The sequence below is a fragment of the Ranitomeya imitator genome, chromosome 2 (genome assembly GCF_032444005.1).
Source record: "Ranitomeya imitator isolate aRanImi1 chromosome 2, aRanImi1.pri, whole genome shotgun sequence".
NCBI lineage: Eukaryota > Metazoa > Chordata > Amphibia > Anura > Dendrobatidae > Ranitomeya > Ranitomeya imitator.
This window is the reverse complement of record NC_091283.1, coordinates 345,060,234-345,083,889: the sequence shown is the minus strand read 5'-3', so window position 1 is coordinate 345,083,889 and position 23,656 is coordinate 345,060,234. Positions and strand designations below refer to the sequence as shown.

Genomic DNA, 23,656 nt, shown 5'->3' with positions numbered 1-23,656 from the left:
CAACAAACTCTTGTGGAACTATAAGTCCCAGCATAAGCTTATCATTTTGGGCTTACAGCGCAGAGCACCTCTGCGACACATACCGGCCATTTACAAACCTGCCGACTTTGTCTCATCACCATGATTATGCCTCCAAGCGCATCCTGAAGCACACACACAGCGCCCCCTGGCTGTAACATGGGTTACTGCACCACAATCAATATATCATGACTATAGGACAACTGATCTTGTGCCTGATAGTCCAACCGAGCTGTAGTCACTAATTAGCAGCTTTCTCTCACTATACATTGTACAAATGTCTGGGTGCGGTTATACACAGCTCAACAACTGAGCTCTGGTGGATCAGAAGCAGAGAAAACGGACTATCATAACTGCTGCACCTAATAATAAATGCTGAAAGCACCTCATGCTAATGCACCTGTCAGATTACATAGCAAAAACCTGACGACAGATTACCTTTACAGCCATGGCTTCTTTGTACCTGATCAAACTATCCTTCACTGCGTTGTGCTAAAGTGCAGCTGTCAGTGAAGGTGTGAAACAGACACACACCATGTAATAGAATTGACCTACAGGTAACTTTATGATTTTCGATTTTCTACTGAGTAACTTACTAGAAAAGGATGGTGATCTGCAAATTGAATTTTTTTATGATCATGAGTAAAATACATAAGTTAAAAACTTCTGTTCTGTCACAGTTGCCTTCATCAGTTAATTAGTAGACACTTGACTACATGACTTATGATAACCTTTTACATAGAAACTGTTAAAAAAATCAATCTAACGTCAAAGTACGGTAATATAATTTAAACATAATAACTAGTGATGAGCGAATATACGCGTTACTCGAGATTTCTCGAGCATGCTCGGGGGTCCTTCGAGTATTTTTTAGTGCTCAGAGATTTAGTTTTTCTTGCCGCAGTTGAATGATTTACATCTGTTAGCCAGTAGAAGTACATGGGGGGTTTCCTGGTTGCTAGGACACCTGAGCATGCTCGAGAAATCTCGAGTACCGAGTATATTCGCTCATCACTAATAATAACAATGAGTTTATTCTTTACAGATGACTATGCTTGGAGCCAAGAAGGACATCAAATATCTTCAGATTGTAAAGCAAGTGATCATGGAATCACACATGATACATATGGAGAGCACGCCATTATCCCATATGAAAACTCAACACTTCACACTAAAGAGCTATCTGCATCGCAGATTGTGAAACAAAATCAAAGAGTTCGTACAGGAATTAGACCATATTCATGTTCAGAATGTGGGAAATGCTTCAAACACAAATACATACTTGTGATACATCAGCAAATTCACACAGGGGATAAACCATATTCATGCTCAGAATGTGGGAAATGTTTTAGGCAGAAAAAAAATGTTGTTAATCATCAAAGAATTCACACAGGAGAGAAGCCTTATTTATGCTCTGAATGTGGGAAATGTTTTAGGCAGAAATCAGATCTAAATAGACATCACAGACTTCACACAGGTGAGAAACCATTTGCATGTTCACAGTGTGGTAAATCTTTTAAATTGAAGGTAGGTTTAATGACACACCAAAAAAGTCACACAGGGGAGAAGCCATTTGCATGCTCAGAATGTGATAAATGTTTTACCCAGAAATCAAGTCTTGCTATACACCAGAGAGTTCACACTGGAGAGAAGCCATACTCCTGTTCTGAATGTGGGAAGTGTTTTGGCCAGAAATCCTGTTTGATTAGGCATCAGAAAAGTCACACAGGGGAGAGGCTGTATTCTTGCTCAGAATGTGGTAAATGTTACAAGTTGAAACCAAATCTTGTTGAGCATCAAAGAGTTCACACAGGGGAGAATCCTTATTCATGTTCAGAATGTGGGAAATATTTTTCCCAGAAATCAAATTTTGTTGCACACCAGAGAACTCACACAGGGGAGAAGCCTTTTTCCTGTTCAGAATGTGGGAAATATTTTAGCCAGAAATGGAGTCTAGTTATACACCAAAGGACTCACATAGGGAAGAAGCCTTTTTCATGTTCAGAATGTGGAACACGTTTTGGAGATAAATCACAGCTTATCGCACATCAGAGACGTCACACAGGGGAGAGGCCTTTTTCCTGTTTAGAATGTGGGAAATGCTTTATCCAGCAATCAGTTCTGTTAAGACATAAGAGAATTCACACAAGAAAGAAACTATTTTGATGTTCGTGATGTGGTAAATCTTTAAAACAGCAGGAAAATTTTGATCCACATCCAAAAAGTCACACAGGGTAGAATACATTTTCGTGCTCAGAATGTAGAAAATATTTTACCAAAAAATTACATGTTACTACAGATCAGAGAGGAGCCATAAACTTGTTCTGAATGTATGAACTTTTGTTCTCAAAAATAACATCTGAATAAACATCAGACAAATTACTTCTTAGACATCATTATAACTAGTGTATACATAATAACCATATGTTAAAAGGGTTGTGCCACTTTTCTTTTTACCCAATCTCGCATTTATGCTCTTCCACCCAAATTTATGATTTTTTTACGTTTTGGGGGCTTTTGTAATGATCTAGATTGACATCAGAGAGACGGCTTTATAGTTTGTCTTTACCTGACCTCCAGTGCAGACATTCTGTGGATTTGTTGTATGACCAGCACATTGTAATTATCAAATACTAAAGCTAATAAAGTAAATAACATTTTAATGTTATACTTCATTATCTGTTTTATCAGATTAAAACAGAGGGCATTCAAAATCCTGAAGGCCGAGAATACAGAAGTAGCATTTCAGGAGTATAAATATGTAAGTAAGAAATGCAAAAAAGAAACCAAGCTGCCAAAGTTACCTACAGAGAAACAAATTGCCAGTGACATTAAAATGAATTCCCCCAAAAATTATAAATACGTCAAATGCCAAAAAGGAAAAAAAAGATGGTATAGGCCCCTTAAAAGACGATAATAACAAGATAATAGTAGAGGACAAAGAAAAGGCTGAGATATTAAACAGGCACTTTTCACCCATTTTCACCAATGAACTAACTGTTCCAGGGATCTTTCAACAAGGCAAAAATATAATTTCACCATCTGATATAGTTTAACACAAGAAGAAGTAAAGCTGCGTTGGAGCAAACTAAACATTGACAAATCCCCCAGCCCAGATGGCAGTCATCCACAGATACTGAGGGAACCTAGCTGAGTAATTTAAAGAGTGTTGTATCATATATTCTTAGACTCTCTTGTGGCTGATGTGGTACCAATACAACTACAAAGATAAGTCCTGGCTTTGTTTTTGCTGTCCACCTGCAGTGGACCTTATAGTTCTGTGCATTTTCATGTTTTTGTCTTGTCCAGCTTGGTCTGTGAAGGATTTTTTGCAGCCTATCTATTTCTCTGGAGATGCAGATATACCCCCCATGTCTTTAGTCAGATGTGGTGATCCGTATTTTCTGCGGTGGATATTTTCTAGTGTTTTTATACTGACCGCATAGTACTCTGTTCTATTCTTTCTTTTTAGCTAGTATGGCCTTCTATGCTAAAATCTGATTTCATATCTACGTATGTTATTTCCCTCTCCTCTCACAGTCAATATTTGTGGGGGGGCTATCTATCCTTTGGGGATTTTCTCTGAGGCAAGATAGGTTTCCTGTTTCTGTCTTTAGGGGTAGTTAGATCTTAGGCTGTGCCAAGGGGTCTAGGGAGTGTTAGGTACCCCCCACGGCTACTTTTAGTTGCGCTGCTAGGTTCAGGGTTTGCGGTCAGTACAGGGACCACCTTCTCCAGAGTACGTCTCATGCTGCTCCAAGGCCACCAAATCATAACAGTACAACTGGCCAACAATGAGTTAATTGCATCTCAGAAGAAGGGTGGAAAGATTTTGAGCCATTTTTTTTTCCTTAGCCTGTTTGGTCTGTTCCTCCCTCTTTACCTCTGGGTGGCTACGGAGTCTAGTATTAACATGAATGTTCAGGAGTTAGTTTCTCGGGTGGATCAGCTTGCTGCTAGGGTACAGGGGATTTCAGATTTCATTGTTCAGACTCCTGCCTTAGAACCTAAGATTCCCACTCCTGATTTATTCTTTGGTGACAGATCCAAATTTTTGAGTTTCAAAAATAACGGTAAACTGTTTTTTTGCATTAAGACCCCGGTCTTCTGGTGATCCTATTCAGCAGGTTAAAATCATCATATCTCTGCTGCGTGGTGACCCACAGGATTGGGCATTTTCCCTGGAATCTGGCAATCCTGCTTTGCTTAATGTTGATTCGTTCTTTCAGGCATTGGGGTTGTTGTATGATGAGCCTAATTCTGTGGATCAGGCTGAGAAAATCTTGTTAGCCCTGTGTCAAGGTGAAGAAGCGGCAGAATTGTATTGCCAGAAATTTAGAAAATGGTCTGTACTGACTAAATGGAATGAGGATGCCTTGGCGGCAATTTTCAGAAAGGGTCTTTCTGAATCCGTTAAAGATGTTATGGTGGGGTTCCCCACGCCTGCTGGTCTGAGTGATTCAATGTTTCTGGCCATTCAGATTGATCGGCGCTTGCGCGAGCGCAGAATTGTGCACACTGTGGCGTTGTCCTCTGAGCGGAGCCCTGAGCCTATGCAGTGTGATAGGATTTTGTCTAGAGCTGAACGTCAAACATTCAGGCGTCAGAATAGGTTGTGTTTTTACTGCGGCGATTCTGCTCATGTTATTTCTGATTGCCCTAAGCGCACTAAGAGAATCGCTAGTTCTGTTGCCATCAGTACTATACAACCTAAATTTCTGTTATCTGTGACCTTGATCTGCTCATTAACATCATTTTCTGTCATGGCATTTGTGAATTCAGGCACCGCTCTGAACTTAATGGACTTAGAATTTGCCAGACGTTGTGGTTTTCCCTTGCAGCCTTTGCAGAACCCTATTCCTTTGAGGGGCATTGATGCTACACCGTCGGCTAAAAATAAACCAGTTTTGGACACAGCTGACCATGCGCATGGCGCCAGCCCATCAGGAAGATTGTCGTTTTCTGGTGTTGCATAATTTGCATGATGATATTGTGCTGGGTTTTACATGGTTGCAGCTACATAATCCGGTGTTAGATTGGAAATCCATGTCTGTGACTAGTTGGGGTTGTCAGGGGGTTCATAATCAGGTTCCTTTGATGTCAATCTCCTCTTCCCCCTCTTCTGAAGTTGCTGAGTTTTTGTCTGACTTCCAGGATGTATTCGATGAGCCCAAATCCAGTTCCCTTCCACCGCTTAGGGATTGTGATTGTGCTATTGATTTGATTCCAGGTTGTAAGTTCCCTTAGGGCCGACTTTTCAACCTGTCTGTGCCTGAACATACCGCCATGCTGAGCTATATCAAGGAATGTTTGGAGATAGGGCATATTCGGCCATCCTCTTCACCGTTGGGAGCGGGGTTCTTTTTTTGTTGCCAAGAAGGATGGCTCCTTGAGACCCTGTATTGATTATCGCCTCTTGAATAAGATCACGGTCAAATTTCAATACCCCTTGCCTTTGCTTACTGATTTGTTTGCTAGGATTAAGGGGGCTAGCTGGTTTACTAAGATTGACCTTCGAGGGGCATATAATCTTATTCGTATCAAGCAGGGTGACAAATGGAAAACTGCATTTAATACACCCGAAGGCCATTTTGAATACCTTGTAATGCCATTCGGACTCTCTAATGCCCCATCTGTGTTCCAATCCTTCATGCATGATATCTTTCGGAGTTATCTTGATAAATTCATGGTTGTATATTTGGATGATATTTTGATTTTTTCCAATGATTGGGAGTCTCATGTGAAACAGGTCAGGATGGTATTTCAGATCCTCCGTAATAATGCTTTATTTGTGAAGGGGTCAAAGTGCCTCTTTGGAGTGCAGAAGGTTTCTTTTTTGGGTTTCATTTTTTCTCCCTCATCTATAGAAATGGATCCGGTTAAGGTTCAGGCCATTCATGATTGGATTCAGCCCACATCTGTGAAGAGCCTTCAGAAATTCTTGGGCTTTGCTAATTTTTATCGTCGTTTCATTGCCAACTTCTCCAGTGTGGTTAAACCTCTGACCGATTTGACCAAGAAAGGCGCTGATGTGACGAATTGGTCCTCCGCGGCTGTTTCTGCCTTTCAGGAGCTTAAACGCCGATTTACTTCTGCCCCTGTGTTGCGTCAGCCAGATGTTTCTCTTCCATTTCAGGTTGAGGTTGACGCGTCTGAGATTGGGGCAGGGGCCGTTTTGTCTCAGAGGAATTCTGATGGTTCCTTGATGAAACCGTGTGCCTTCTTTTCTCGGAAGTTTTCGCCTGCGGAACGCAATTATGATGTTGGCAATCGGGAGTTGTTGGCTATGAAGTGGGCATTTGAGGAGTGGCGACATTGGTTTGAGGGGGCCAAGCACCGTATTGTGGTCCTGACCGATCATAAGAATCTGATTTACCTCGAGTCTGCCAAACGGCTGAATCCTAGACAGGCTCGATGGTCCCTGTTTTTCTCCCGTTTTGATTTTGTGGTCTCGTACATTCCTGGTACTAAGAATGTTAAGGCGGATGCCCTCTCTAGGAGTTTTTTTCCTGATTCCCCTGGGGTTCTTGAGCCGGTCGGCATTTTGAAGGAAGGGGTGATTCTTTCTGCCATCTCCCCTGATTTGCGACGGGTTCTTCAGGAATTTCAGGCTGATAAGCCTGACCGTTGTCCTGTGGGGAAACTGTTTGTTCCTGATAGATGGACTACTAAAGTGATTTCTGAGGTTCACTGTTCTGTGTTGGCTGGCCATCCTGGGATTTTTGGTACCAGAGATTTGGTTAGTAGGTCTTTTTGGTGGCCTTCTTTGTCGCGGGATGTGCGTTCTTTTGTGCAGTCCTGTGGGATTTGTGCGCGTGCTAAGCTTTGCTGTTCCCGCGCTAGTGGGTTGCTTTTGCCATTACCGGTCCCCGAGAGGCCCTGGACACATATTTCTATGGATTTTATTTCCGATCTTCCTGTTTCCCAAAGAATGTCGGTTATCTGGGTTGTCTGTGACCGATTTTCTAAGATGGTTCATTTGGTGACTTTGCCTAAATTGCCTTCTTCTTCTGATTTGGTTCCGTTGTTTTTTCAGCATGTGGTGCGTTTGCATGGTATTCCGGAGAATATTGTGTCCGACAGAGGTTCCCAATTTGTTTCTAGGTTTTGGCGGGCCTTTTGTGCCAAGCTGGGCATTGATTTGTCTTTTTCTTCTGCATTTCATCCTCAGACAAATGGCCAGACTGAGCGAACTAATCAGACCTTGGAGACCTATTTGAGATGCTTTGTGTCTGCTGATCAGGATGATTGGGTGGCTTTTTTGCCATTGGCCGAGTTTGCCCTTAATAATCGGGCTAGTTCGGCTACTTTGGTTTCGCATTTTTTTTGTAATTTTGGTTTTCATTCTCGTTTTTCTTCTGGGCAGGTTGAGCCTTCTGACCTTCCTCGTGTGGATTCTGTGGTCGACAGGTTGCAGCAGATGTATGAGGTATCGGCGTACTCGGAAGAAATTGCCCAACAAATTTTAGGATCTATTTTATCCTATTGCCCATGTGAAAATGAAAAAATTGAGGCGAAAAGAAATTTTTGTGCGAAAAAAAAGTACTTTTTCATTTTTAAGGATCAATTTGTGAAGCACCTGAGGGTTTAAAGTGCTCACTAGGCATCTAGATAAGTTCCTTGGGGGGTCCAGTTTCCAAAATGAGGTCACTTGTGGGGGAGCTCCAATGTTTAGGCACACATCGTCTCTCCAAACGCGACATGGTGTCCGCTAACGATGGAGATAATTTTTCATTCAAAAAGTCAAATGGCGCTCCTTCCCTTCCGAGCCTTACCATGTGCCCAAACAGTGGTTTACCCCCACATGTGAGGTATCGGTGTACTCAGGAGAAATTGCCCAACGAATTTTAGGATCCATTTTATCCTGTTGCCCATGTAAAAATGAAAAAATTGAGGCTAAAAGAATTTTTTTGTGAAAAAAAAGTACTTTTTCATTTTTACGGATCAATTTGTGAAGCACCTGGGGGTTTAAAGTGCTCACTATGCATCTAGATAAGTTCCTTGGGGCGTCTAGTTTCCAAAATGGGGTCACTTGTGGGGGAGCTCCAATTTTTAGGCACACGGGGCTCTCCAAACGTGACATGGTGTCCACTAAAGACTGCAGCCAATTTTTCATTCAAAAAGTCAAATGGCGCTCCTTCCCTTCCAAGCCCTGCCGTGCGCCCAAACAGTGGTTTACCCCCACATATGAGGTATCATCGTACTCAGGACAAATTGGACAACAACTTTCGTCGTTCATTTTCTCCTTTTACCATTGGGAAAATAAAAAAATTGTTGCTAAAAGATCATTTTTGTGACTAAAAAGTTAAAATTTTTTTTCCTTCCATGTTGCTTCTGCTGCTGTGAAGCACCTGAAGGGTTAATAGACTTCTTGAATGTGGTTTTGTGCACCTTGAGGGGTGCAGTTTTTAGAATGGTGTCACTTTTGGGTATTTTCAGCCATATAGACCCCTCAAACTGACTTCAAATGTGAGGTGGTCCCTAAAAAAAATGGTTTTGTAAATTTCGTTGTAAAAATGAGAAATCGCTGGTCAAATTTTAACCCTTATAACTTCCTAGCAAAAAAAATGTTGTTTCCAAAATTGTGCTGATGTAAAGTAGACGTGTGGGAAATGTTATTTATTAACTATTTTGTGTCACATAACTCTCTGGTTTAACAGAATAAAAATTCAAAATGTGAAAATTGCGAAATTTTCAAAATTTTCGCCAAATTTCTGTTTTTATCACAAATAAACACAGAATTTATTGACCTAAATTTACCACTAACATGAAGCCCAATATGTCACGAAAAAACTATCTCAGAACCGCTAGGATCCATTGAAGCGTTCCTGAGTTATTACCTCATAAAGGGACACTGGTCAGAATTGCAAAAAACGGCCAGGTCATTAAGGTCAAAATAGGCTGGGTCATGAAGGGGTTAACTTGGCCATGTCCCTGAGTATCGCACACCTTGTGTTTTTTGTTACTCCAGTAACGTTGCAGCTCTGAAATATGGCAAAACTGGTGACAAATGGCATCTTGGCAGCTTCAAGCTTGATTTTCCTCAATTCATGGGCAGTTATTTTGCTCCTTTTTTGCCCAACACGCTTCTTGCGACCCTGTTGGCTATTTGCCATGAAACGCTTGATTGTTCGGTGATCACGCTTCAAAAGTTTGGCAATATCAAGACTGCTGCATCCCTCTGCAAGACATCTCACAATTTTGGACTTTTTAGAGCCCGTCAAATCTTTCTTCTGACCCATTTTGCCAAAGGAAAGGAAGTTGCCTAATAATTAAGCTCACCATATATAGGGTTTTGATGTCATTAGACAACACCCCTCCTCATTACAGAGATGCACATCACCTGATTTACTTAATTGGCAGTTGGCTCTGAAGCCTGAACAGCTTGGAGTAGGACAACATGTATAAAAAGTATCATGTGATCAAAATACAACTTGCCTAATAATTCTGCACATGGTGTACACATCAACGGAACACATTAACCATCGACAGTCTGTTCCAATGGCAGATCCGTGTCTGCCCGAAACCCCTTGTTATCTGGAGTTACCTTACTGGAGCTCCGGCTCCACAAACTGACTCCTGCCAGTGCTGGTTCACAGGGGAAAGCTGCCTCACTGGGATCACCGTCCTTGTGACCAGGGCACCTCGGATAGTCCAGACCCACAGTAGGAACTGTAGCTTCCCCAGCACAGAAGCCGTCTCAGGCTCTGTAGATGCAGCCTCTCCATGCACTTCCAGGAAGTCCAATCACAGGCACTTCCAACACACAGGCCATCAGTCCATGGTCTCACCAGGTGCTTCCAGGACTCCAGTCCATCCCAGGACAATCCAACACCCTGAGCATTCAGGTCCACAGTGCTTCCAGGACGTCTCCACTCCCAGGAGACTCCAACACAAACCACCAGGTCCACGATCTCTCAGGTGCTTTCAGGAAGACTCCACTCACAGGATCTTCCAACACCGACCGTCCAGGACCTTGCACATGGACCAAACAGATCCATACACTGTGACCAGACCTCAGTCACATTATATGGTTGTAACCACTCCCCTAGATGGGAGTGTGTGTGGTTAGCCAGTCCCGCCCAGCTCACCAGCTAACCCTATAAGCCTGCCCTTCTAAGTAAACACAACAAACTCTTGTGGAACTATAAGTCCCAGCATAAGCTTATCATTTTGGGCTTACAGCGCAGAGCACCTCTGCGACACATACCGGCCATTTACAAACCTGCCGACTTTGTCTCATCACCATGATTATGCCTCCAAGCGCATCCTGAAGCACACACACAGCGCCCCCTGGCTGTAACATGGGTTACTGCACCACAATCAATATATCATGACTATAGGACAACTGATCTTGTGCCTGATAGTCCAACCGAGCTGTAGTCACTAATTAGCAGCTTTCTCTCACTATACATTGTACAAATGTCTGGGTGCGGTTATACACAGCTCAACAACTGAGCTCTGGTGGATCAGAAGCAGAGAAAACGGACTATCATAACTGCTGCACCTAATAATAAATGCTGAAAGCACCTCATGCTAATGCACCTTTCAGATTACATAGCAAAAACCTGACGACAGATTACCTTTACAGCCATGGCTTCTTTGTACCTGATCAAACTATCCTTCACTGCGTTGTGCTAAAGTGCAGCTGTCAGTGAAGGTGTGAAACAGACACACACCATGTAATAGAATTGACCTACAGGTAACTTTATGATTTTCGATTTTCTACTGAGTAACTTACTAGAAAAGGATGGTGATCTGCAAATTGAATTTTTTTATGATCATGAGTAAAATACATAAGTTAAAAACTTCTGTTCTGTCACAGTTGCCTTCATCAGTTAATTAGTAGACACTTGACTACATGACTTATGATAACCTTTTACATAGAAACTGTTAAAAAAATCAATCTAACGTCAAAGTACGGTAATATAATTTAAACATAATAACTAGTGATGAGCGAATATACGCGTTACTCGAGATTTCTCGAGCATGCTCGGGGGTCCTTCGAGTATTTTTTAGTGCTCAGAGATTTAGTTTTTCTTGCCGCAGTTGAATGATTTACATCTGTTAGCCAGTAGAAGTACATGGGGGGTTTCCTGGTTGCTAGGACACATGAGCATGCTCGAGAAATCTCGAGTACCGAGTATATTCGCTCATCACTAATAATAACAATGAGTTTATTCTTTACAGATGACTATGCTTGGAGCCAAGAAGGACATCAAATATCTTCAGATTGTAAAGCAAGTGATCATGGAATCACACATGATACATATGGAGAGCACGCCATTATCCCATATGAAAACTCAACACTTCACACTAAAGAGCTATCTGCATCGCAGATTGTGAAACAAAATCAAAGAGTTCGTACAGGAATTAGACCATATTCATGTTCAGAATGTGGGAAATGCTTCAAACACAAATACATACTTGTGATACATCAGCAAATTCACACAGGGGATAAACCATATTCATGCTCAGAATGTGGGAAATGTTTTAGGCAGAAAAAAAATGTTGTTAATCATCAAAGAATTCACACAGGAGAGAAGCCTTATTTATGCTCTGAATGTGGGAAATGTTTTAGGCAGAAATCAGATCTAAATAGACATCACAGACTTCACACAGGTGAGAAACCATTTGCATGTTCACAGTGTGGTAAATCTTTTAAATTGAAGGTAGGTTTAATGACACACCAAAAAAGTCACACAGGGGAGAAGCCATTTGCATGCTCAGAATGTGATAAATGTTTTACCCAGAAATCAAGTCTTGCTATACACCAGAGAGTTCACACTGGAGAGAAGCCATACTCCTGTTCTGAATGTGGGAAGTGTTTTGGCCAGAAATCCTGTTTGATTAGGCATCAGAAAAGTCACACAGGGGAGAGGCTGTATTCTTGCTCAGAATGTGGTAAATGTTACAAGTTGAAACCAAATCTTGTTGAGCATCAAAGAGTTCACACAGGGGAGAATCCTTATTCATGTTCAGAATGTGGGAAATATTTTTCACAGAAATCAAATTTTGTTGCACACCAGAGAACTCACACAGGGGAGAAGCCTTTTTCCTGTTCAGAATGTGGGAAATATTTTAGCCAGAAATGGAGTCTAGTTATACACCAAAGGACTCACATAGGGAAGAAGCCTTTTTCATGTTCAGAATGTGGAACACGTTTTGGAGATAAATCACAGCTTATCGCACATCAGAGACGTCACACAGGGGAGAGGCCTTTTTCCTGTTTAGAATGTGGGAAATGCTTTATCCAGCAATCAGTTCTGTTAAGACATAAGAGAATTCACACAAGAAAGAAACTATTTTGATGTTCGTGATGTGGTAAATCTTTAAAACAGCAGGAAAATTTTGATCCACATCCAAAAAGTCACACAGGGTAGAATACATTTTCGTGCTCAGAATGTAGAAAATATTTTACCAAAAAATTACATGTTACTACAGATCAGAGAGGAGCCATAAACTTGTTCTGAATGTATGAACTTTTGTTCTCAAAAATAACATCTGAATAAACATCAGACAAATTACTTCTTAGACATCATTATAACTAGTGTATACATAATAACCATATGTTAAAAGGGTTGTGCCACTTTTCTTTTTACCCAATCTCGCATTTATGCTCTTCCACCCAAATTTATGATTTTTTTACGTTTTGGGGGCTTTTGTAATGATCTAGATTGACATCAGAGAGACGGCTTTATAGTTTGTCTTTACCTGACCTCCAGTGCAGACATTCTGTGGATTTGTTGTATGACCAGCACATTGTAATTATCAAATACTAAAGCTAATAAAGTAAATAACATTTTAATGTTATACTTCATTATCTGTTTTATCAGATTAAAACAGAGGGCATTCAAAATCCTGAAGGCCGAGAATACAGAAGTAGCATTTCAGGAGTATAAATATGTAAGTAAGAAATGCAAAAAAGAAACCAAGCTGCCAAAGTTACCTACAGAGAAACAAATTGCCAGTGACATTAAAATGAATTCCCCCAAAAATTATAAATACGTCAAATGCCAAAAAGGAAAAAAAAGATGGTATAGGCCCCTTAAAAGACGATAATAACAAGATAATAGTAGAGGACAAAGAAAAGGCTGAGATATTAAACAGGCACTTTTCACCCATTTTCACCAATGAACTAACTGTTCCAGGGATCTTTCAACAAGGCAAAAATATAATTTCACCATCTGATATAGTTTAACACAAGAAGAAGTAAAGCTGCGTTGGAGCAAACTAAACATTGACAAATCCCCCAGCCCAGATGGCAGTCATCCACAGATACTGAGGGAACCTAGCTGAGTAATTTAAAGAGTGTTGTATCATATATTCTTAGACTCTCTTGTGGCTGATGTGGTACCAATATTTAAGAAAGGTAAGAAGGTGGAACCAGGCAACTACCATCTGGTAAGCCTAACATCAGTAGTGTGCAAAATTTTTGAAGGCATAAGAGATGACCTGCAGAAATATATTGCAGAGAATAATATAATAACTGACAACCAGCATGGAATCATGAAAGATAGGTCATGTCTGACTAACATTTTGGGTTTCTATGAGGAGTTAAGTGCAAATCTGGATTTTGGTAATGCAGCTGATGTGATTTATCTGGACTTTGTAAAGGCATTTGATACTGTTCCATATAACATCCTTAGGTGGGAGTCACACTAGAGCGTAATACGGATTAGGACAAATGAAAAGAGAAAGGGTAGACTAAAAATAGTATGCACAACCCAAAATATAGAGACAATCGGTAATACCATAAAGCAAAACACCTTTATTAAACACCTCAAAAAACATGTTAAAAACATTTAAAAACAAATGTACAAATCCCTATACCCACCATATCCCATAATAAATGGCAATCCCATAATACAATAGGAAAACAGTAATATCCTACCCTAGATGCACCTAGTCACATATGCTCTCCTGCAAAAATGTGCCTATACAGGCCGCAAAGGACTCGACCACAATATGTCAGTATCCACTGCTAATAACCAAAAAATGAAACATCCATGCAATACATGGTCCTGAGATTGGAATGTGATAGCATGCTATATAACAGCTGTGGATACAACCTGTCCTGCGTCAATTCTGGTATATGGAGATGCAGCAATGTCAAAGGGCACAGAGCACCACAAGGGTTAAATCCACATAGAGCCAGGGAACATAACAGCCCCAAAATGGCCCTGAGGTAGGAGAAGGATAAGGTGGGAGCGCACCCCACGTGTATCGCTGCCTCCGCAGCTTCGTCAGGGGAAGTGAAACTAAAGGTGCAACAGTGTGTGCTTAAATAATAAATCCAATAAGGTAAATTGCATACCGGTGTGGGAGAGAGAGAGAGAGGTAAAAGCCGGAAGACGCCGGCGACGCCATGACGACAGGAACACAATCATAATGAACGGCAATCCTAGAGCGTCCAAAGGGTCACATGCGCACGCGCAAACCGCGGTATCCGATAGGACCACGTTGCGCACGCGCCGTGCCAGCCGGCTAGATGGACACGTCATAGGACACAGGGCAAAGAGAAATGGAATAAAGCCCGAGGACCGGACTAAGCTAGCGAGGCCGGCTAGATGAACACGTCATGGGACACAGAGCAGAGGGGGTGGGATAAGGACCAAAAAGCCAGAGAGGGGGAAGGGAGGGGAAAAAAAAAAAAAAAAACAACAGGTAAAAAGAGGGCAGAGTGAGCATGTTGCAGCAAGACACAGAGGCACAAGATATCCACCCGCAGAATACCGGGAGATATCACAATCATAGACATATACTAGTAATTAAAGGCTAAACCGCCAAAGGACACAAAAAGACAGGGCATATAAAGCCACCCAGAAAACCTGAAAGGGAGAAAGGAATATTATTATTGTTGGCAAGTGCACAGGTATAAGTGCACGTAAACACCTATACAGCAACCATATACAGTATATAACAATATCAGGCAAAAAACACACACATATATAAATATAAACAGACTGATGTCCCTTGAGTCCGTAAGTATATGTACGAGTATTCTCTCAATGCCGCTATGTAGACGTTTCCGGTCCCCAGCTTATAGTCCCATAGTCGATGAGGCCGACACCATCCAGATCTATACGAGAGAAAGCACTCTTCATCACAAGCCCCTTCCGACTTGCCAATCTCAAGTGCGCATCCGAGCCCATGGTCCATAATAGGAATTTGCCATAGAATCCGCATTATAGCTGTGAGAGCAAAATCTCTTCTGCATAAGATGTCCTTCCATTTGCCATAATGGCATGCCGCACATCCACCCTCCAGGGTCCACTTCATTATCCAATATGTCAAAGACCTCTGCATCCATGTTGGTCCCCACAGTAAGCTTGTAATATCCATATCCCAATTTCCAGGGATGATCATCACCCTTTTGGGTGCGTCCTCAGCCTTCCTGAATGGAGACAAATGCAAAATTAGATATGGGCACCAAATCCGAAGGGAACCAAATCAGACGTCCCAGAAACTAAAAATACCCCAATGAATCTACGCGCCAACTATCCTAGGAACCCCGTGAAGAGCAATTCCTCATTTAGGCCCATGGGTGCGACCGCCTGAAGATCGAAAATCCACCTGGACTCAGCACGCAAGAGATAGTTAGATATATTGCCACCCCTTTCGCCACAGGAAACCCTCTGTAACCCCACAACTTGCAAATCAATGGGCGAACCCCTATGTTTCAGCAAGAAATGCGCCGCCACAGGAGTCAAGATTTTACCTTTGCCTTGGTCCGTAGCCGCCAGGCATATGGCTGATACGTGTTTTTGAAACCTCTTACGTAGTTCTTGGGATGTTTGCCCTACATAGATCATATTACAAGGGCAAATTAGCACATAAATAACATTTCTGCTCCTGCAGTTGATGTAAGCCTTTAACGCATGTCTGCTGAAGTTCGTGGGGTGTGTAAATATGTCCCGGGTAGGCGTCATAAAGGGGCAGACATTACATTCCCCACAGGGGAATGATCCCTTGAGGACAATACCCCTATTAAGTTTGACCGTGGGCCTAGAAAAATGGCTCCTGGTCAACAACTGCCTCAGATTCGGGGCTCTTCTAGATGTCAATAACGGCCTATTGCTGATGACTTGTGTGGTTTGCATATCTGTTTGCAAGATCGGCCAATGTCTAGTGAGGATGTGTCTTACCTGCCCCCAGCTGTCATTATAGTCCGTGATGAACCTCTGCGATACTCGGGAACGACCCACAGGAATCAAAAGTGAGGCCTGATCATGTTGTCTTGCTCGCTGGAAAGCCGTGGCAACCACTCGTTTGGGATAACTCCTCTGTCTGAAGCGGTCCGTCAGATCCCGAGCTCGCATCAGAAAGTCTTGATCCCGAGTGCAATTACGTCTAATGCGTAAAAATTGTCCCATCGGGACGCCCACCTTCGTGTGCCAAGGGTGAAAACTGTTGAACTCCAAAAGAGCGTTAGTAGCAGTGGGCTTCCGGAAAAGGTCCGTGGCCAACTTGTTCCCTTGTACGAAAATTCTCAGATCCAGAAAGCTAGTCGAACTGTTGGAAATAGAGTGGGTTAAAAAGATATTATGGGGGTTGGAATTGAGGCTGTGAATGAAATCAGTACAACCCTCCCTGCTGCCCGACCAAATAAAGAATAAGTCATCGACATAGCGATGCCAATTCCGGACATGATGTTGATATGCCAGGGATGGGTACACAAACACCTCCTCCCACCAACCTAAGAAGATGTTTGCGTAGGTTGGTGCACGTTTCGCCCCCATTGCCACTCCAGCTGTCTGTAAATAAAATGTTCTGTCAAACAAAAAATAGTTGTGATGAAGAACAAATTTCAGCAGATCCAACAGAAAAGAATCATGCCCCCGATCCGAGTGTGACAGTTTGTCTAGGCAAAAAGTAACCGCATGCAGGCCATCACTATGCTTGATGTTGGAGTACAAAGACTCCACATCACAAGTTACCAGGTAGAATTCTCCCGGCAGTTCTATCCATCCACAGACCTCAATAAAATGGGCAGAATCCCTTATAAAGGAGGGCAAGGCCGTGACTATTGGCTGGAAGAAGAAGTCCAAATACTCACTTGCCCGCTCGCAGATACTCCCAATGCTAGAAACAATCGGCCTTCCTGGTGGTTTCTTCTCGTCTTTATGTATCTTCGGCAACATATAAAATGTTGCCGTGACCGGATGTGTGCTATGCGATAAAAAATTGCATAGCACTCGGACCAATGTTAATCTATGGGGCAGCTCCTATTATCTGTTTTTTTCTTGGCCGTATTATATGTGCGAGAGAAATCACAGCATGCTGCGATTTGCACCGTATTATGTCCGAGACTCACCAATGAAAGTCTATGGGTGCAAGAAAAACTCGCAAACCACACGGACCATCAGTTTGACTTGCGAGAAGTACGCACCGGTGTCCTTTAGAAAAGTCGGCAATTCAGTGCAGTGTAATGTAAAATCACACTGACAGGTTAAAATAGAATAGAAATTTTGGAGCTATAGGTGTTAAATAAAGGAATGATTCACAGAAAAAACTGGCGTGGGCTCCCGTGCAATTTTCTCTGCCCGAAAGGAAACGCCAGTGACTGAGGGCAGATATTAATAACCTAGAGAGGGAGCATGGTTATTGCCCCCCCCCCCCCCGTCTAAAAACATCTGCCCCCAACCACCCCAGAAAAGGCACATCTGTAAGATACGCCTATTCCGGCACTTAGCCTCTGTCTTCCCACTGCCCTGTAGGCATATGAGGTAATAAGGGGTTTATGTCACCCTGCTATTGTAAGGTGACGTTAATCCTGGTTAATAATGGAGAGGTGTCATTAAAACACCTATCCATTATTAATCCAATAGTATTAATGGATTAAAAAAATACACACACATTAAGAATAAAGTCTTTTAATGAAATAATTAAACGCACAGGTGGACTATCTTTATTACACTCCCAATCCAAGCGAAGCCTCCGCTCTTCTGTAAAAAATCCAAAATAAAAAAGCAACAATATCCCATACCTGTCCGCCGTACAGTCAAGTCCCACGCTGCAATCCATCTCAAGGGGTTAAATAGTTTACAACCGAGAGCGGTGCTAATGGTACCGGCCGGGCTGTAAACCACTGTGTAATGAATGAAAAGCTGCCTGCGCAGCCTCCCTGCCTGACCGCACATGAATTCATTAGCGTGGGAAAGTTTCTGAACATTTTCCCACGCTGTAAAGTTCACCGAGGGTCAGGCTGTGAGTCTGCGCATGCTCAGTGACGTTAGCGGTAGTCGGCCCAGTCTGACCTGAGGTGAACTTGACAGCGCCTTATATCTTGTCGGGTTCTGTAATGATTTTACACATGCCAACAATTGAATTATCGGCTATTCTGCTATCTAGCTTTGTATGAAATATATATATATATATATATATATATATATATATATGCGTCTCACTAACCGATAGACAGATAGATAGATCTATGTTTTCACATAGAGACCATGTTTGAGGCCATGGATCCATTATATGTCCATTTTGCAAGCCAGCGAAAAAATCTCACCATACGGATGACATACGGATACTTTGATGAGAAAAAAATCGCATCCTCGCACTGCACACGGATGACATACAGATCACTGTTGGGGAACATTTCTGCGAATCTCGCCCGTGAAAAACAGACCGATTTTTTTTTTTTTTTTTTTTTTATACTTTATGTGTGACGCCGGCCTTATAGGGAAGCTACAAAAGCAAGGACAGGGGAAAATTATATGCAGAAGGGTAAGGCATTGGCTAAATGAGAGGAAACAAAAAGTCAACATAAATGGTACGTTCTCTAAATGGGAAATAGTCAGCAGTGGGGACCGCAGGGATCTGTACTAGGAACGATTCTTTTTAACCTTTTTATTAATGACTTTTTCGATGGGATTGAGAGTAAAGTCAGTCTTTGTTGATGACACCAAACTATGTAGATTATTAAAATCTGACCTTGACATTACAATTTTGCTAAACGATCTGGATAAGATGGCTGAATGGGCAAACACTTGGCAAATGAGGTTTAATGTAGATAAATGTAGAGTAATGCACCTGGGACAGAGTAATCCTATTGCTGCATATTAAATGGGAGTATGCTCGGGACTACAGAACAGGAGAAGGGCTTGGGTATTCTGGTTACAAGCAAGCTGAACAGCAGAACTCAATGTCAAGCAGTAGCCGTAAAAACAAAGAAGATTTTAGGATGAATAAAAGAGAGAGAAAATCCAGCGATCCCAACATATTGTTCCCCCTTTATAAATCACTTGTGAGGCCACATCTAGAATATGGGATTCAGTTTTGGACTCCACATTTAAAAAAGGACATTCAGAAATTAGAGTCAGTCCAAAGGCGGTTAACTAGATTATTACAAGGAATGGAGGCCTCTAATATGATGAAAGGTTGAAAAAGTTGAGCTTGTTTAGCTTAGAAAAAAGACACCTCAGAGGCGATCTCATATAAATGTATAAATATATGTGTAGTCAGTACAAAAGACATGCACATGAACTTTTTCTTCCAAAGACCAAACAGAGGACCAGGGGGCAATCATTACAGATGTTTAGAAAGGCGATTTCGACAACTAAATAAGAAAGGGTTCTTTACAGTTAGAGCAGTCAGAATGTGGAATGCCCTACCACAAGAGATAGTAATGACAAACTCTATTACAGCTTTTAAAAAAGGGCTGGATGATTTCATCAATACACATACCATTGTGGGTTATAGTTAATTTAACGGCAAAATGAACAATTGGTGGAGAAAGGATGAACTTGAGGGATCTACAGTTTGTACGTTAAGTATTCAGACCCCTTTAAATTTTTCACTTTTTGTTTCACTGCAGCTATTTGGTAAATTAAAAATAGCTCATTTTTTTCACATTAATGTACACTCTGCACCCCATCTTGACTGAGAAAAAAAATAGATGTAGAAATTTTTGCAAATTTATTAACAGAAAAACTGAAATATCACATGGTCATAAGCATTCAGATCGTTTGCTCAGACACATATATAAGTCACATGCTGTCCATTTCTTTGTGATCCTCCTTGAGATAGTTCTACTCCTTCATTGGAGTCCAGCTGTGTTTAATTAAACTGATAGCACTTGATTTGGAAAGGCACACACCTGTCTATATAAGACCTTACAGCTCACAGTGCATGTCAGACCAAATGAGAATCATGAGGTCAAAGGAATTGGCTAAGGAGCTCAGAGACAGAATTGTGGCAAGGCACAGATCTGGTCAAGGTTACAAAATAATTTCTGGAGTACTCAAGGTTCCTAAGAGCACAGTGGCCTCCATAATCCTTAAATTAAAGAAGTTTGAGACCACCAGAAGTCTTCCTAGACCTGGCCGTCCAGCCAAACTGAGCATTCGTGGGAGAAGAGCCTTGGTGAGAGACGTAAATGCAGCGCCCCAGAGACCTGGTCATTGCAGTAATGTCGCTCTGCCGCTAAGGAGGGTGATGTTATGTCTGATTGCACTAAAGGAGTTCATCTGACCAGGTATCACAAGCACACATTACACTTCACACTCCGGACACTAGGGGGAGCAAAAGGCACTATGTATTAGGCCACTCCTCACACTGGTAAAACTAGGGGTCGGATAGGAAGTTAGGACAGAACGCAGCCTGGGGAGAGTCCAGGGAGGACCTGTCAGGGGTGGGTTCCTGACAGGGGCCTAGCAGAACGATTAGAAAGCAACGGAACCGCGCCTGCACTACCTTGCGGCGGTATCCTAAGAAAGGACAAGAAGAGAAGGATATTGTGGACAGTGAGAAACGAGATCAAGCACAAAGGAAAGCCAGTAGGAGTCGTGCCCCGAGAACGGCAACTTCTTACTGAGGCGCGTAGCCGGTGACCGGAACACCGAGAAAGTAACTGACTCTATGCCTTACTTCAAATACCACAGGACAGTTAATTATAGGTTGGCTGTCTACCATACATCACCTAAGCAGACATAGGGGGCAAGCGTGGAGAGGGGCGTCTCTAGGGTCCCAGAATAGCTCCGAGCCTTCCCGTCAAACGGGTGCGTCCTATCCAGATAAACTTGGGGGACGGAGAGAGAGAGAAAGAGAAAGAACGAGAACAGAAGTTGTGAGGACTATCCCGAATGCTGAGCAGGGAAGAACTACAACACACAGGCGCTAGTGGTAGGCAACGATTTCCAACTGCAAAGGGAGCTCTGGATGTGCCTTCAGACCGGCCGGTCTCAGACAGCCCAGTTGACAGTGCTCTGGATTGAGGATACCGAAGCCTTCAGTAAAAGGTAAAGAGACTACAACCCTGTGCCCTGGGGACATACTTCACCTGTGGGAAGGTATACCATCAAGCTGCCATCACATCACCCCAGTGGACCCCAAGCAGCGTCGGTCGACCTGACCGAGTACCACAGGTGGCGTCACGAAACCTTAGCCAACTTTATTCATCATCTTTCATTGGACGCCCCTTAGCAGGGTCACGGACCGGGTCCAGCGACCGTGACAACCCCAGAACTGAGCCCGAGAGGACCAGTACCGAGTAACCCGCGGCCCTGCTTCTGGGGGCGCTCCATAAAGAAGAACCCCAAGATCACTGTGGCTGAGCTCCAGAGATGGGAGGAAGTTCTACAAAGTTAACTATCACTGCAGCCCTCCACCAGTTGGGCCTTTATGGCAGAGCGGCCCGACGGAAGCCTCTCCTCAGTGCAAGACATATGAAAGCCCGCATAGTTTGCTAAGAAAACACATGAAGGGCTCCCAGACTATGAGAAATAAGATTGTCTGGTCTGATGGGACGAAGATAGACCTTTTTGGTGATAATTCTAAGTGGTATGTGTGGAGAAAACCAGGCACTGCTCATCACCTGCCCAATACAATTCCAACAGTGAAACGTGGTGGCAGCATCATGCTATGGGGGTGTTTTTCAGCTGCAGGGACAGGTCAACTGGTTGTCATTGAAGGAAAAGTAAATGCAGAGATATCCTGAATGAAAACCTTTTCCAGAGTGCTTTGGACCTTCCAACAAGACAATGACCCTAGGCACACAGCTAAAATAACAAAGGAGTGGCTTCAGAACAACTCTGTAACCATTCTTGGCTGGCCCAGCTAGAGCCCTGACCTAAACCCAATTGAGCATCTCTAGAGACACCTGAAAATGTCTGTTCACCAACGTTCACCATCCAACCTGATGGAACTGGAGAGGATCTGCATGGAAGAATGGCAGAGAATCCCCAAATCCAGGTGTGAAAAACTTGTTGCATCATTCCCAAGAAGACTCAATACTGAGCAAAGGGAATGAATACTTATGACCTTATGATATCAGTTTTTCTTTTTTAATAAATTTGAAAAAATGTCTACATTTTCAGTCAAGAAGGGGTGCAGAGTACATTAATGAGAAAAAATGAACTTTATTGAGTTTACCAAAAGGCTGCAATGAAACAAAGAGTGAAAAATTTAAAGGGATCTGAATACTTTCTGTACCCACTGTAGGTCTTTTTTCAACCTATGTAACTATGCATATGTCCTGTTTATTACAAGTAACTACGAACATCAAAATTGGTTTATTTTTAGTGATGAGTAGTGTTGAGCGATACCTTCCGATATTCGGAAGTATCGGATTGGATTGGCCGATATCCAAAAAATATCGGATATCGCCGATACCCGATACCAATGCAAGTCAATGGTCCAAAAATATCAGAATTAAAATAAACCCTTTCTTTCCTTGTAGGTTAATTCTACATGAAGGAAAACAACTAAGAATAATGTAGGATGTATTGGGGGAGGTGGAGGAGACATTAAAGGCATAGAGGTTTAGCCCAATCAAATGGAATAGCAAGAATTAATTTTTTTTAAGACGTTCGGAGTTACAAAGATATTGACTATGTTATGATTTATTTATATTTTGTCAGATATTTGTTTCACTACTTCCATGCTCTTCACCTTCTTTTTTACTTCTCCCACACTTTCTTCTTCATCATCCTCAGCAGCAGCATCTTTTTCATCACCTTCACCTTATTCATCTTCTTTTTCACCTTCTTCCTATTATTCTTTTATTTTTACATTCTTCATATTCTTTTTATTCAACTATTATTATTCTTCATATTCCACTTCATCTTCTTCATATTCTTCGTCATCATATTCTTATTTGTGACAGGCCTTCGTGTAGTTGTTATCTATATAAATTTGAAGATTACACCTTCCGTTCTGCCTGTCACAAAAGATTGACAACATGATTTGTCCGCGTTCAGTTTGGCCTGCAGCAGCAGGTTTTTCCCAGGGGCACCACGAGGAGGAACGGACTCACCCACATACACTGCTTAGTCTTTTGCTTATAATTTAGATAATATCTTTTGCTCTGATTTTTAGTCTTATGGTTAATGTTCTTCTGCTTTTTGTTCTGCAGCTTCTTGTTCTTCTGCTTCTTGGTCTTCAGGGTCGTCGTCTCCAGGGTCGTCGTCTCCTGGGTCATCGTCTCCGGGGTCGTCGTCTTCTTCGGGGTGGTCTTCAGGGTCGTCTTCTTCGGGGTGGTCTTCAGGGTCGTCGTCTTTAGGGTCATCGTCAGGGAGATCCAGAGTGATTAGCAAATACATTTCCAAAAGCTTGAACTTGGAAATTTAGCAGAAGGTACAAGAAAGCTGAGGAACTGCCGAGAACCAGCTGACGGTACTTGAACCCGGATGGC

The 23,656-nt window shown here is 42.3% G+C and overlaps 2 protein-coding genes across 2 annotated transcripts; both read left to right on the top strand.

Annotated features, from left to right (window-relative positions):
- The first annotated feature begins 934 nt into the window (after nucleotides 1-934).
- Nucleotides 935-2,318, top strand: LOC138663721 (zinc finger protein 300-like). Its single transcript, XM_069750037.1, has one exon. The coding sequence runs from the start codon at nucleotides 958-960 to the stop codon at nucleotides 2,182-2,184; it is 1,227 nt and encodes a 408-aa protein (XP_069606138.1). The 5' UTR covers nucleotides 935-957; the 3' UTR covers nucleotides 2,185-2,318.
- Nucleotides 2,319-11,189: 8,871 nt separating this feature from the next.
- LOC138666525 (zinc finger protein 300-like) lies at nucleotides 11,190-12,463 on the top strand. Its single transcript, XM_069754739.1, has one exon. It carries the CDS (start codon nucleotides 11,190-11,192, stop codon nucleotides 12,327-12,329), a length of 1,140 nt encoding a protein of 379 aa, XP_069610840.1. The 3' UTR covers nucleotides 12,330-12,463.
- The last annotated feature ends 11,193 nt before the right edge of the window (nucleotides 12,464-23,656 follow it).